This window comes from Desmodus rotundus, chromosome 4, assembly GCF_022682495.2.
Source record: "Desmodus rotundus isolate HL8 chromosome 4, HLdesRot8A.1, whole genome shotgun sequence".
NCBI classification, from domain to species: domain Eukaryota; kingdom Metazoa; phylum Chordata; class Mammalia; order Chiroptera; family Phyllostomidae; genus Desmodus; species Desmodus rotundus.
Window position 1 is genome coordinate 32,432,146 of NC_071390.1, and position 12,885 is coordinate 32,445,030.

The following is a 12,885-nucleotide window of genomic DNA, read 5'->3' on the forward strand; positions in this document are numbered from 1 at the left end:
CATACAGATAAAATTGTTCAATGTCATTGGCTCATTAAATTTCAGAAAGGTTTTGAACTCTCATTTTAATGTCATTCTGATTTTGTGACTCTCTCCCCTCTAATGACGGAAAAGACACTCTTTGAATGTTTATCCATAGGTACCAAGTGGGCTCTCACCAGTCAGAGTGGGCCCCTCTTAATACATCAGTTGAATGTCAACTCAAGTTTAAGGCCTCACGAAGCCTAATGAATAGCAATATAGAATGTTTGAAACTCTATTGGCAAGATAACATTCAAAAAACCCCATCACATCTTTCTCAAAATTCTCACTTTAACCTGCCATTAACTTATAGTTATTCTGATTTCAAGCTCTCAAGTAGTTTTGGGGGTTTGTTTGTTTTATTGGGTTTTTGAAAACTTAAATGAACCTGCGGAATTTCGTGACTGAGTGTCTGCCCTGTTTTTCCCTTTTTCTAGGTCTATTATTAGCAGAAGATTTTTCTGCATAGTTGGCACGCTGTACCTGTATCGGTGTATTACAATGTATGTAACTACACTCCCAGTACCTGGTATGCATTTCAACTGCTCTCCGAAGGTAAACCATTCCTCACTGTAATTTCCCGTTTTGCTTGTTTCTCATCTTGCTCAGGGGTCCTTTGACTTAGGCCAAAGATGAAAATTTCTTTAGAGTACAGTCAGGTCCCTCCACCCTCATCTGGGAACAGGACTGAGCGATATGACTAGGCCGCCCCACCCTTCGCAGAATATCGGAACCCTGCCAGTGCTTCCCAGCTGGGGAAATATGTGGTCTAGTCAGTTGGCTGGAAGCAGTTAAGCTTTGTGTGTGGGTGTAGCTCTTTGGTTTACTGCCAAATTTTTAAAATATCATTTGTTCCCTTGACACAGATCCATAAGCTTTTAGATGGCTTTTCCCTCTCTTAGATGGAAAATTCGGTTTGAAATGATATTTTTTCCTTCTTTCTATGAATCCCATTGGTGGTAATCTGTAACAGCAGAGCAAGAGATACTGTTCCTGTCTCCTTGCATTTTCCACCCACCCAAACAAGATCCCTGCTCTCCGGGGGTAGAGTTTGCGGAATGTGCTCATCTTCTCTAGTAGGCTAGAAGCCTTTCTTCGAAACAGACTTCAGTGTTCTCTTCTGGTCTCTACCTTTCCATCAGGGTCACATAACATTCCCTACCTCTAACCTTTGCCTTGGGTTAATTGTAACTTGAGATCATTGGAACTTCACGAAATAATTAGAATATTTGGTTTTACAAATGTTTACCTACATTAAAGCTCTTTAATGCAACAAGTAGAAGGACTGGTTTCCTTGCTTTGGCTGGGAAGAAATATGGAATACTTTAGTGTGTGTGAAATCATTTCTGTGCATTGCACCCTTTCAGGTTCATCCATTTGGACTTCTGTTCCTTCCAGAAAAGATTTTTTTTTTCTCTTCTAGAACCCTGGAAGAGGCCTGAAAAATTGACTTTGGATTTTTAAAATGGTGTTTTTATCATTTGAAACTTTGAATTCCTTTCAGTTCTTTGCTCACTGTGGTCCCTCTCTCTTGGATTTATGTATGTGCTCAGAGAGGTAGCAGGTTTCTTGTTTGACTCCTTCCGTCCTTCTACAAACTGTTTTCGTAACTCTGGAGAAGCCATCATAAAGAACGAACATTCCCCAGGTGCCGGGTCTGTATCAGCAGTCCTACTCCTCGTGCCTCCCGTGTTGCTCTGTCTTCGCCCTTCCAAAGAAGCCAGCCTCACATTTCCTTTATTCTCTATAGAAGCTCTCAAGCACTTGTGTTGGAGCTCCTGGGTTACAGGAAATACCTTGTTATCACTGAGGATCCAGTGATACAGATTCTTGCTGGAAGGCTGGCTTGTTAAATAATATGTTCTTGGTAGTAGGCTGACTGTTTGGGATACTTGGCCTGAGTTTAGTTCAACTCCTTAAAAAAAGCCTGCCTGTGCATTGGGAAATTTCTCCATCGCTGAACACGTCACACCAGTTTAAGCTAGATGTGAGTTCTGGCCAAGCACACGTTGAAGGTGGACCCAGCATCATGCTGGGTAGCCTTTCTCCCGACTCAAGCCTTGTTTCTTCTCAGGACCTCTGCAGCTTCACGTAGTTGCCAGCCAGCTCAGGCTCGGTTAGTGCTGGAACGTAGAGTCAGCCTGAGTCATCAGCATATCTAACCAAGATCCACGACTGAAAAATAGCCTGTGGGTTTACGACTGAAAAATAGCCTGTGGGTTTTCTTGGTAAAGGCAGAGGCAATAGCAGGAAGTGCGTGCCAAAACGAAACCCAAACATGTCATTTATTTATTGTGTTGCTAGAAATCCCGAGTAGGGACATCATTTTGTGGTGGTCTTCTGGAAATTGGAATTTTTCAAATAAAGTATATAGGAAGAGGGTGAAATATTAGCACACCTTAGCAAACATTAGCAGTTAAAACTCATTAAATCTAGTTATTTCTTTTGGAGAACATGGCTCTTGGAAGAAAGAATTCAGAAAACAGTTTTTTATTCTGAAGATTTTCACATGTATTCCAAATAAACTAGTGTAAGGCATAGGGACTTCCAGATACCCAGCACCCAGATTCTGCAATTACCAAGGTGTGCTACATTGGCTTCCTCTGTTTTTCTCTTTTGAAAGTATTTATTTTTAAACCCAAGACAGTGTTATTTAATGCTATATACTTCTGTGTGCATCTAAAATTTTTGGACATTTTATTGCATACCTTTAATGCTGCTGGTACATTCGACATGATTAACAGCAATTCTTTGGTATCACAATTACAAGTTCATGGAGTACCTTGATTGTCTTAAATGCCTTTTTTCCAGTTGGTTTGTATAAATTAGGATCCCTTTACTTTACATATAGTTGTTTCTGTCTCTAGTCTCTAATTCTAGACCAGTCTTCTCTCTCTCTTGTTTTAACCCCATCAGTAACTTACAGATAGATATCAGATCATTTGTCCTGTAGAACATCCCACATTCTGGATTTGCTTATTTGTTTCTAGTGTCAATTAACTTCTTCCTCTTTCCTCCATCTTTCCCCTAAATAGGAAGTTGGCTCTGGAGACTTGATTCAATTCAATTTTAACTTGTTTGGCAAGAGCACTTCACAGGTAAAGCAGAGTGATTTCTGAAGCTAGATAGACTGTTAGAAAAGCCCTCTTGGGCTTGGTGCTGCCCCACGGAATGTCACACTTAAGAAGTTCAGTGGTTAGTCAAGGGCTAGGAGGTTGCACTAGGGAACAGTGTCAGAAGGGACACAAGGGTAGCACTGTCTTAGAGAGAGATCCCAGATACCTGCTTTGTCTGGTTGAGAGTCATACCCAGGGCCGAGTTTCAGAATTGAAAGGGACCTTACTAAAAGTCATTCGGTCCACTGTTCTGTTTGATGTCTGTCAGTATCCTCACCACCAGGTCTTGATCAACCTCTCTCTGAATAAGTTCCCACTCTCATTGTGTAGAGTGGGAACTCATTACCCCATAAAAATACAACCCTACCTGCTAGGAGAAGGAACACTGAGGTCAGAGTTAGGATGATCTTGTACTATCACTTACTAGCTGTGTGGCAGTTGCATTTAACTTCTCAGTCCTTGGTTCCTGTGTTGGCAAAGCAGGGCTAATGACACTTCGTGTGTCTGAAGGAGTGGTGAGACTGGGAGAAAGCGACACACAGGGGTTCTGTCCATGAAGATGCTGTACGGAAATCAGAGAACTCGACGCCATCATCTCGCTTCAACCCCTAGACTCTCATCTGTCCAGCATTTGTAAAACGCTCTCATAAGGGCCTCAAGCTAAACCACGGGCCCCAGGGGTGGAAAGGAGAAGACAGATTTGAGCCATGGTGAAGTGGCTGAACCAATACGATTTGGTACTAAATTTGATGAAGGTAATGAGGATAGAAGGAAGGATTTCAAAGGCAGCTGGGTTTTACCACTGCAATACTTACAGGGGAAGGAAGAAGAGGGAGTTGATGACTTCAGATTGAACAAATAGGAGTTTGAGGTGCTTGTGCGATATCTAAGTGGTGATGTTTAAGTTTGCAACAGAGGTCCGAAGCTGAGGGAAAAATCAGAGCTGGAAATTAAATACTCTTTGTGATTCATACTCTAGATGACTTTAAAGCTGTGGGTCTGGGTGGAAAGATCAGACACAGGACATAATAGTACCATGTTTCTAGAATTGGATATTATTTCTTGATTAGAGACACCATTTAAGGCCTGTCAGTTGGTGGGTTATCAGTCATCGTTAAACCACAGACGAAGAGAGTTGAGCTTTAGGGTACAACTTTCTGTTTGACAGTCATGTGAATTTAAACTTGGTTCTGCCATCATATTAAACCCCTTAATCAGTACACTTAATTCTTTCTTTAATGCCCATACTCAAAATGCATGGCTTCTAAGAAGAATGTTCCAACAAGTATGCAGTAGTAATTATGAAAATCATTCCTATTGTTCATTCACTTGACGGTGGTGTACTCTTCACTTCACAAAATGTAACAGCTTGGAGAAATAATCGTTGTGTGAAATGATTACGTGAGGAAGAAAAGTGGGCCTCTCATCAAATGCCATCGCAACAAAGATAACCCCTGGGAAAGGGAAGTAGGAGTGTTCGGTTCCTCGACTGGAAATTTCTGGGGCGCTCTTGTCTTATTTCCCGGTGTGCAGGTGTGCCAGGCTGGCACCGGAGGCTGCCCAGTCTTGATACCTTGATGAGCCCATCCCCGCTTTTCTAAAGGATCGTGTGCACAGACTCGAAACCAACCCCTCGTCATTTTGTTCCAACTGTTTAGAATTCCATTAAGAAACAAACAAACAAACAAAAAAGAAAATAAGGCAGAAACATTTGAGAATTCTTTGGTGTTCTAAGCTTTCTGTAAGAAGTTTTTTTCTGTTTTAGCTAACTCCAGAAGGAGGGGCGGGGAGAAACCTAGGCACCAGATACACAGCCGGCCATTAGGCTAATGGAAGAAAAGAAATAATGTTTACTTTTTCGGCTGCCATTGTAGGAATCATATGAATTAATCTGGTGACTAAGCATTAAAGTGAGGTGCGTGTTGGGTTCTGTTTTATGGTCTCCATGGTGAGCTTAGATTTGAAAACCTTCAAAAAGAGTTCTGTTACAGCCAGGGTACTTAGCTGGCTAATGCATTAATCTGACGTGGTATTTTTAGTGAAATGATTCTCTTGAACTTGAAAGACATGTTTGTTTGTTTTTAATTTCCCCGAACACACTTGAACATATCCCACTGTTGGAAAAGGTTTATGTTTAGGTGGCATGTGAGGTTAACTAGATTGTTCAGTGGAAAAATAAAATGCAAACGTAGTAACAGAAGGGCCTTCGTTTTCTCTTCTGTCACCGTCAGCTTCTCTGCGTCGCACAAATTGGGCAGATCCCGGAGGCACGTCCTTTAATCCACTGCTCAGCCTCCAGCGGCAGTCGACAGCCCAGAAGGTCTCCTTCTGGCACGAGTTCAGCCTCGCAAGGCCGAAGACTCATCGCTCTTTAGGATTTTGTGACCTTTCTTAGTTCTTTCTTCCATTCTCAGGCAGCAGCTTGACTGTGAAGCCCTCCACACTAACAAGTGTTAGTATTCTGATTAACTCCTGCTGGCCTGATCGGTATTTCAGAACGTGGCTTGTGTTCTATTACCAAAGTAGCTTCATGGCGTCCTGTTGAATTGTGTGGAATTTAAATTGTCAATACTCGATTTTTACCTAATTTTCTGTTTGTCTGCCTGTTTCTTATTGCCAGTATAATTTTCCTTTTTGTTCATTTTTTCCGATTTGTTACATATAACTTCCAACAATCTTCCTCGTTCCAATTCCCTTCTTCACTTTCCAATTTCCCTGTCCACTGTCCTCTTTCTTTTTCAGGGATTTAAAGAAAAAAAGCACAAATTATTTCTTTCTCTCTCTTAAAAAAGATTGCTCTTTTTCAATTTTAAAGAAATTCCACATTCATTATAGAGTCATTGAAAAAATACAGAAGGAGGAAAATTCTTATAATCACTCATGGCCCTGTCTACTATTAATATTTTAGTAGATTTATTAGTTCTTTATTTGTATTTTACTTACCTACTTCAGATTATGATGTATGTATAGTTATTCATGTTTTCTAATGACTAACATTTGATACATGCATTTGACATAATTTTATAAACCCAAACTTCTAAATGCTTTTCTTACGTAAGGGAAATCACCAGGGAGACTCGTGCTCCCAGACCGTGAGGCAGGGAGTTTGTAGATGTGACTTCTTTTGGTAAACAAACAAGTTGCTTATTTTCTGAACAAACATTTCTAGAGACCCATCCTTTGCAGGGTTCATATTGAGGGTACATAAGTATGTAAGACATAAGACAAGAACCCCCACCCTTCCCAAATGGGCAGCCCGAAGCCATGCCAGGCTACCAGGCCATGGCTTCCAGGCTACTCTGCCTTGTGCAGGCCTGCCTGGAATAGGCATGAGCTCAGTTGCCACGGAAGAAGGTGGCACACTCCCCTGGGAGTGTTGGCTGCATTGAGGTGGGGCCGTCTGAGCCAGGTCTCAAAAGGATGAGTAGGAGTTTGCCAAGTGGGATTGAAGAGAGGAAGAGCTTGCCCGACGGAGAAGCTGGAAGAGTGTGAGAGAGTCTGCGGAGCAGGCAGAGTTAGATGTGCCTGGGCATGTATGTGATCCTGTGGGTGGGGCGGCCACAGATGAAGCCAGAGAGGCAAGTGGTGGGCAATTGTAAGGGGTCTTGTCATGCCTCTTTAAGACTTTGGGTTTTATCTAGGGAGTTTGGCCGTAGGAAGCCTGGAAGGGTTTAGCAGGGAGTATTATGTGGTCACGTAAGTCTTAGACCGCTCTCCAGTGATACAAAAAGTAAGCTGTTTGGGATGGAGGGAGGAGGTAGGCTTTAGCGTGGTGCCAGATTAATGTGTACCTGCTTTGTGCCAGGTATGATTCTAAATGTGTGTGTTGTTTCATTTAATCCTCACAACAGTGAGTGAGAGGAACTTGCAGTTGCTTCAGAGATGCTTGACCTGCCTGTCGTCTCTCAGGTCCTAGCGGTACTAAGGGGCAGAGGCAAGAAGTTGGGCTGCATCTCGGTTCTTGGTACTCTACGTGAAGGATACAGTTGAGGCATGTGGTTGTCTGCATTAGAGGTGAGGAAGGACTAGACCAAAGTAGAGAGGGCTGTGTTTGGAAGACACTGGGAAGGTGACAAAGACTTTCTCCATGGCAACAGGCAGTGTAGTATGAAGAGGTCACCAGAGTCAGAAAGCATTCATGGAGCTTTGTAAGTTATGTAAATATCTAATCACCATGCTGTACACGTGGAACTAATACAATACTGAATGTCAACAATAATTAAAAAATTAAAAAAATTTAAAAGGAAAGCATTTACTGAGGCAATCCAGAGAGCCCCAGAGCTGGCAGTGCATGGCTCCACACGAAGCATCACCCATGTGGCAGAGCGGGGGGACGTTCATCCTGAGGAGGGGTTCCAGCGCCGGCCGGACACCACAGGCCAGCGGGGTCCTGCTTGAGAGTCTCCTGCTGGCCATGTTTGAGACATTCTGAGCATTACAATGAAATAATGACAGTAATTAATTATAATACATTAATTAAACACATTTTAAAAATTAGTATTGGGCCCTGGCTGGTGTGGCTCAATGGATTAAGTGCCGGCCTGAGCAGCAAAGGGTCGCCGGTTCGATTCCCAGTCAGGGCACATGCCTGGGTTGCAGCCAGGTCAGGCGCCCAGTAAGGGGCACGTGAGAGGCAACCACACACTGACATTTCTCTTCCTCTCTTTCTCCCTCCCCCTCTCTAAAAATAAATAAATAAAATCTTTTTAAAAAAATAGTATTGGGGGAGAAAAAAGTCAGGCAATAGATTTAAAAGAAATATTAGAAAGTCACCATTTTATAACTACTGTAGTAATAATTCAAGCAAGAATTATCAATGAATGCTAACAGTTTAAGTGAAAGGTTGGGGGCCACAATGTTTACATGATTTCGAAATTGTTTATTAACCATAAAGGGGCAAAGGTATATATTCAGTGGAGCAATCTTGGAGACAGCCCCATTAGCCGCGGGATCAAACCAGTAACAGGAGAAATTGTATCAGGTGCTTCTGGATGTGGTGCTTGGAGGAAGACACACCATTTCTGTAACGTTCCTGCCAATAACATTTAACCCGAATTTAAACATAAGGAAACAATCAGATAGAACCAAACTCAGGAACATTCTGTAAAGAAACCAGACTCAGACTGGACTCTTCAGAAACATCAATCATTAAAAAAGAAAACAAGACTAAGAAACCACTAGACTAAGAAATATTAAGGCTGATAAGTAACCTCAGTACGTATTCTCTGATTGGATTCCAGACTGCGGGGAGAAAGCTCTAGCAGGGGCGTCCAACTTTTTGGCATCTCTGGGTCACACTGGGAGAAGAAAAGTTGTCTTAGGCTACACATTAAATACATTGCAACAGGTAATCACAAAAAAACCTCATAATGTTTTAAGTAAATTTATGATTTTGTGTTGGGTTACATTCATAGCCATCCTGAGCCACATGCAGCCTGCGGGCTGCAGGTTGGACACGCCTGCATCTAAAGAATATTGCTGAGACTATTGGAAATCTGAATAAGGATGTCAATTAACTGTGGTGATACTATTGTATCATTGTTACATTTCATGTATTTGATTATAGAGGAAAGAGCCCTTGGTTTTACATTCAGGGGTGATGTGTCACAGTGTATCCACCTTATTCTCAGGTGGTCCAGGAAAAATGTGACGGAAAAGAAGCAAAGGCAGCATCTTGTTGGTCATTGATGAGTCTGGGTGAATGGCCGATGGATGTTCATTGTACACTTCTTTACATTTAGAAATTTTCAACACAGGAATCTGAGGGAAATTGTTTTTTCAGTTTTCCCTTCATAATCAGATAAGCTAAAGAATCTCTCAACACCTAAAGCAAATATAATTTTGTTAAAGGCAAATCTTGCCTGACGGAAATACTGAATTTCTTTAATGTGACAAATAAGATATGGGTGAATGCAAATTCATAGCTAACCTTTATTCAGGATTTCATGACATCTTAGATAAGTCTCCTTACCAGAAGCCATGAAAAAAATTTCAAAGTTTTTACTGGAGAGAAGGGAGGCTGGTTGGGATTAGTGTTTCATTTTTGATAATTACTTAGGGATGGCCCCACCCCCCAAAATAATGCATGCCTAGTACGGGGATTATAGGAATTGATGGGTACATTGGATAGTGGAGAGGTACAGAGAGCCAGATCTTTCAGAGATTAGTGGAAGGGAAAGTTTTTTTCAAAATTACACAAGGGGGATCCCCCCAAAATGGAATTCATTTATAAAAAAATTGTGTATTCTTACGTGTTTTAAACTTCAGTCACCTTCCAGGTACTCTCCATTTGATGTAACACATCTATTGAGACATTTTTTTCCACTGCTCAAAACAGTTTTTGAACTCGTCAGTTTGGATTCCTTTTAGTGCTTCTGCCTTTTGTTTGTTTGTTTGTTTCACCTCTTTCACTTTGGCAAAGTGTTTCCCTTTGAGGACTTTTTTCTTCTGGGGAAACAAAAAAATGTTGCTCGGGTTGAGAGCGGGTGAATCGGGGGATCGTGCTGTTTGGTCAGAAGCATCGAGCGCTCAGCGTGGTGTGGACAGGTGTGCTCGTGAGTAACCCATCATGAAATGGGCAAACACGTTGAGTCTCCAAAAAGAATTCACTGAAGCCGAATGCAGCCTCTCACAACAGTGCCAGCTAGTTCGCTGATACAGGTGGGTTCCTTGAACTCTCACCTAATGGGGGAAGCCTGTACTTCAAGGGACACACCCTCCAGAAGATGATTCGGGGTTCTTTTGGATCCCCCTCATAAGAGTTCTGAGAGCATGTGCATACTGAAATCTCTCTACCTCACATCAGCCGAGGTGGACCTAATATTTGTGGATACAATTAAATCTTTCCAGAAGTGAAGTAATTACATACAGTCTGGAGGAAGAATTCAGAAGTCTCCCCTGGTCTCGGAAGAACATCTATGAGGACTGTGTATTTAAGGAGAACCATCCGAATTTCACTTGCTGTCTGCTAGGCCTTCAGTTCTCACTTAAGGAATACCCCCCGCCCCTGCGCACACATACACTATACCCCTAAAAATATTGACCCCAAAACTCGGCAATTGTAATGCCGCCTTCAGTTTGTAGAGCACTCTGTACCTTCAGCAAACACATTTACTCTTTGACAAACATTGTCTCGCTTTGGTCGGTGAGGGTGGAGGATGAGGAAGTGTTCTTGCGGTGTTACCGATAAGAGAACTAAAACTAAAATAAATAAAATGGTTTGTCCAGAGCCACCTGAAACTGGGTCTGGGATTGTGTATGTGACCACTGTTGTTCCTGAGAAAGGCAACTTGGTGACTTCTGGAAATCGGTCCAGCCCAGCACAGTGTACAGCGAAGGAAGTTCCCATCAAACCGAAAGCACCTTGTAGAAGAAGGCAGAAAACGGGTGATTTGTTTATGAAAGGTTTCCATGAAAATAACTTTTATAGAGATGGGGAAGTCTAACTTAAATGGAAAAGATGCGAAAATAATGAGAATAATGAATAAATATTGTGTTAGCTATCCATCTAGATTTAAATGAGATGTAAAATGGATTAAATTCCATTAGCACAACAACCAAAAGTGACCCCGGAGGCATCGTTCAGCCTGGGGAGGTGTGTGCAGCCCTGGCAGGGCCCCCAGGCAAGGTTGTCCAGGTGAGAGGGATTGAGCTCCACTGAGTCAGTGTGCGAAACAGGGAAATGGCCTCTGTTTATTTGCTCATCTGTAAAATGAACGTTACCACGTCTGCACTAACCGCCCGGCAGGCTTCTGAGTGGACGAGGTTACGGACAGGAAAACTTGTTAGAAAGTTGGAATTTCTATGAAAACAAAAGGGAACATTTGATGATGTAAAACCACCCTATCACCTCCTTTTTTACTGCCTGTTCCAATAACAGTACCAAGGTTCGAGGAATGATAAGGGGCAGTTTTGAGCCTCTCACTGCTGCTGGGAAATCTAAAGCAAACTTATAAATACACTGCCTTGCCCATGGGGGCTTCAAGGTCACGCTAAAGGACATTTTCTTAATTCATATTAATTCTTAAGTATTCATCATTGGTTGGGGGTGGGAGGTTCTGGGCAGTGGAAATTCAGGAAGAGGCATAGATTTGCTGTTTGGGGGCTTTGCTGCTTGGGGAGTTGAGGCCGAGGGGAAACCACAGTGTGTGGCGAATGTTCCTCAGTTGCAGGCTGCTGGGGATGTGGATTGGCAGGGGTTCCACTGATCCTCCTGCTCCCGATGTTTGGTTCCTGTGGCGGCTCTGGTGTTGGTCTGGGCCGTAACAGCACCTAAGCTGTCTTGGTGTGTCACAGATGGTCGCGAATTTTCTGTTTTGGAGGAAAATTGTTCTTCAGGAATGAGACAAAAAATTATTCGCCCTAGTGACAGTAGGTAGATTCATTGAATGAATGAATGAATGAATGAATGAATGAATACTTTGAGAGACACCTGGCTGTTCATGGCTGTTGGAATGGTGTGTGATAGTGGGACATTACCTCTGTAAGGTACCAGGCTGCTCAAGGAGAAGTTCCTTTATATGTACCCGTTCCTGGTTAATGCAGGCTTGTGAGGGGCTGGCAGAGCGCAGGTAGCATGTAGTTTGCAGCAGTACATACATACATGGAGTCGGAGCCCTTGGGTCGCAGGCCCAGCTCCAGCACTGAACAACCAGGGGACCCAGGAAGCCTTGCTGATTCTTCAGGGCTGCTGTGAGATAAAGCACTGGGACAGTACAAGGTTGACACTGTATTAAATAGCATTTCTACTCTGTAATACTCGCTTTCCGCCCCATGTCAAAGTTACACCAAAGCCATTGACTTATGCAGCATGGATGAGCTTTGCTTTCAGGTTCCCCCTCGCCTGCCAGTGGGGGGTGAAGGCCAGTGAATGGCCCGGCTCTGCAGTGCACGAGGCTACCCGCGCACTGAATGATGATGAGCGGACCACGATCAGGGCGTTCTGTTAGGCAGCATTGAAGAAATGCGTTGGGAAACCTGTTTTTTAACTCACTGACTTGAACTGTACGAACTGGTCTGTGCCATTCAGAAGGTTTCCCGCCTGCTGCTGCTCTCAGTTTCTCTCTGTGCTGTTGTTGCTTAAGTGATGTGGCCATTTTACTTAATTTCTTAGCCAAGAAATTTGCTTTATTTTTACTGAAAACTGATTTTTCTGTGACCCTAGGAGACTATAATTCACAATACTCGTGTAGCTGTGAGACCTTCTTGTCACAACTCTGAATGCCTGTCCACTGAGAAAGTATTGATCTCGATGTCCCCCAAAACATCTCTTCTTTCAAACATGAACATCGAAAAGCCTGCTGGTGGGGAGGTTACAGTTCCAGTCACGATGGAGTAAGCACGCTCCACCCTGACTCCCACTGAATGCAGCCAGATAACACCGAGCAGAATAGATGGAGCACCCTTGGGAGACTCTGAAAAAGTGGGAGCTGGCCAATTGGGAAAGGAATCCAAACTGAGTATGAAAGAGCCAGCCATGAGTTTCCTGTTTTTTTCTTCTTCTTTTTCCCTCTTTCCATATCTCCTGCCTACACTCAAAGGCTGCCTCAACCCCAGAACTGCAGAACTCCTAGAGAATCCCTGTGTTTCTAGCCCCAGGAGCAGGAACGGAAGTCCCATCGGGCAGAGCCTGGGAGAAACCCTAGCATTTTCCACACAAATCCTGTTGACTGACGGGCAGTGTGCACAACTCTAGACTTTTTCTGTGCGTATTTTTTAAAAGTTATAATTATAACAAACGTTTTATTTC

General features: G+C 42.9%; 1 protein-coding gene across 8 annotated transcripts in view; it reads left to right on the forward strand.

Moving 5' to 3' along the window:
• The window catches only part of SGMS1 (sphingomyelin synthase 1), a 277,512-nt gene that overhangs the window by 254,217 nt on the left and 10,410 nt on the right, over positions 1-12,885 (forward strand). For all 8 annotated transcript variants that reach the window (XM_071221223.1, XM_045197750.3, XM_053922520.2 and 5 more), the window contains one exon: positions 459-576. In XM_071221223.1, the coding sequence (XP_071077324.1) occupies positions 459-576 (118 nt within the window). The remainder of the gene's footprint in view (positions 1-458; positions 577-12,885) is intronic.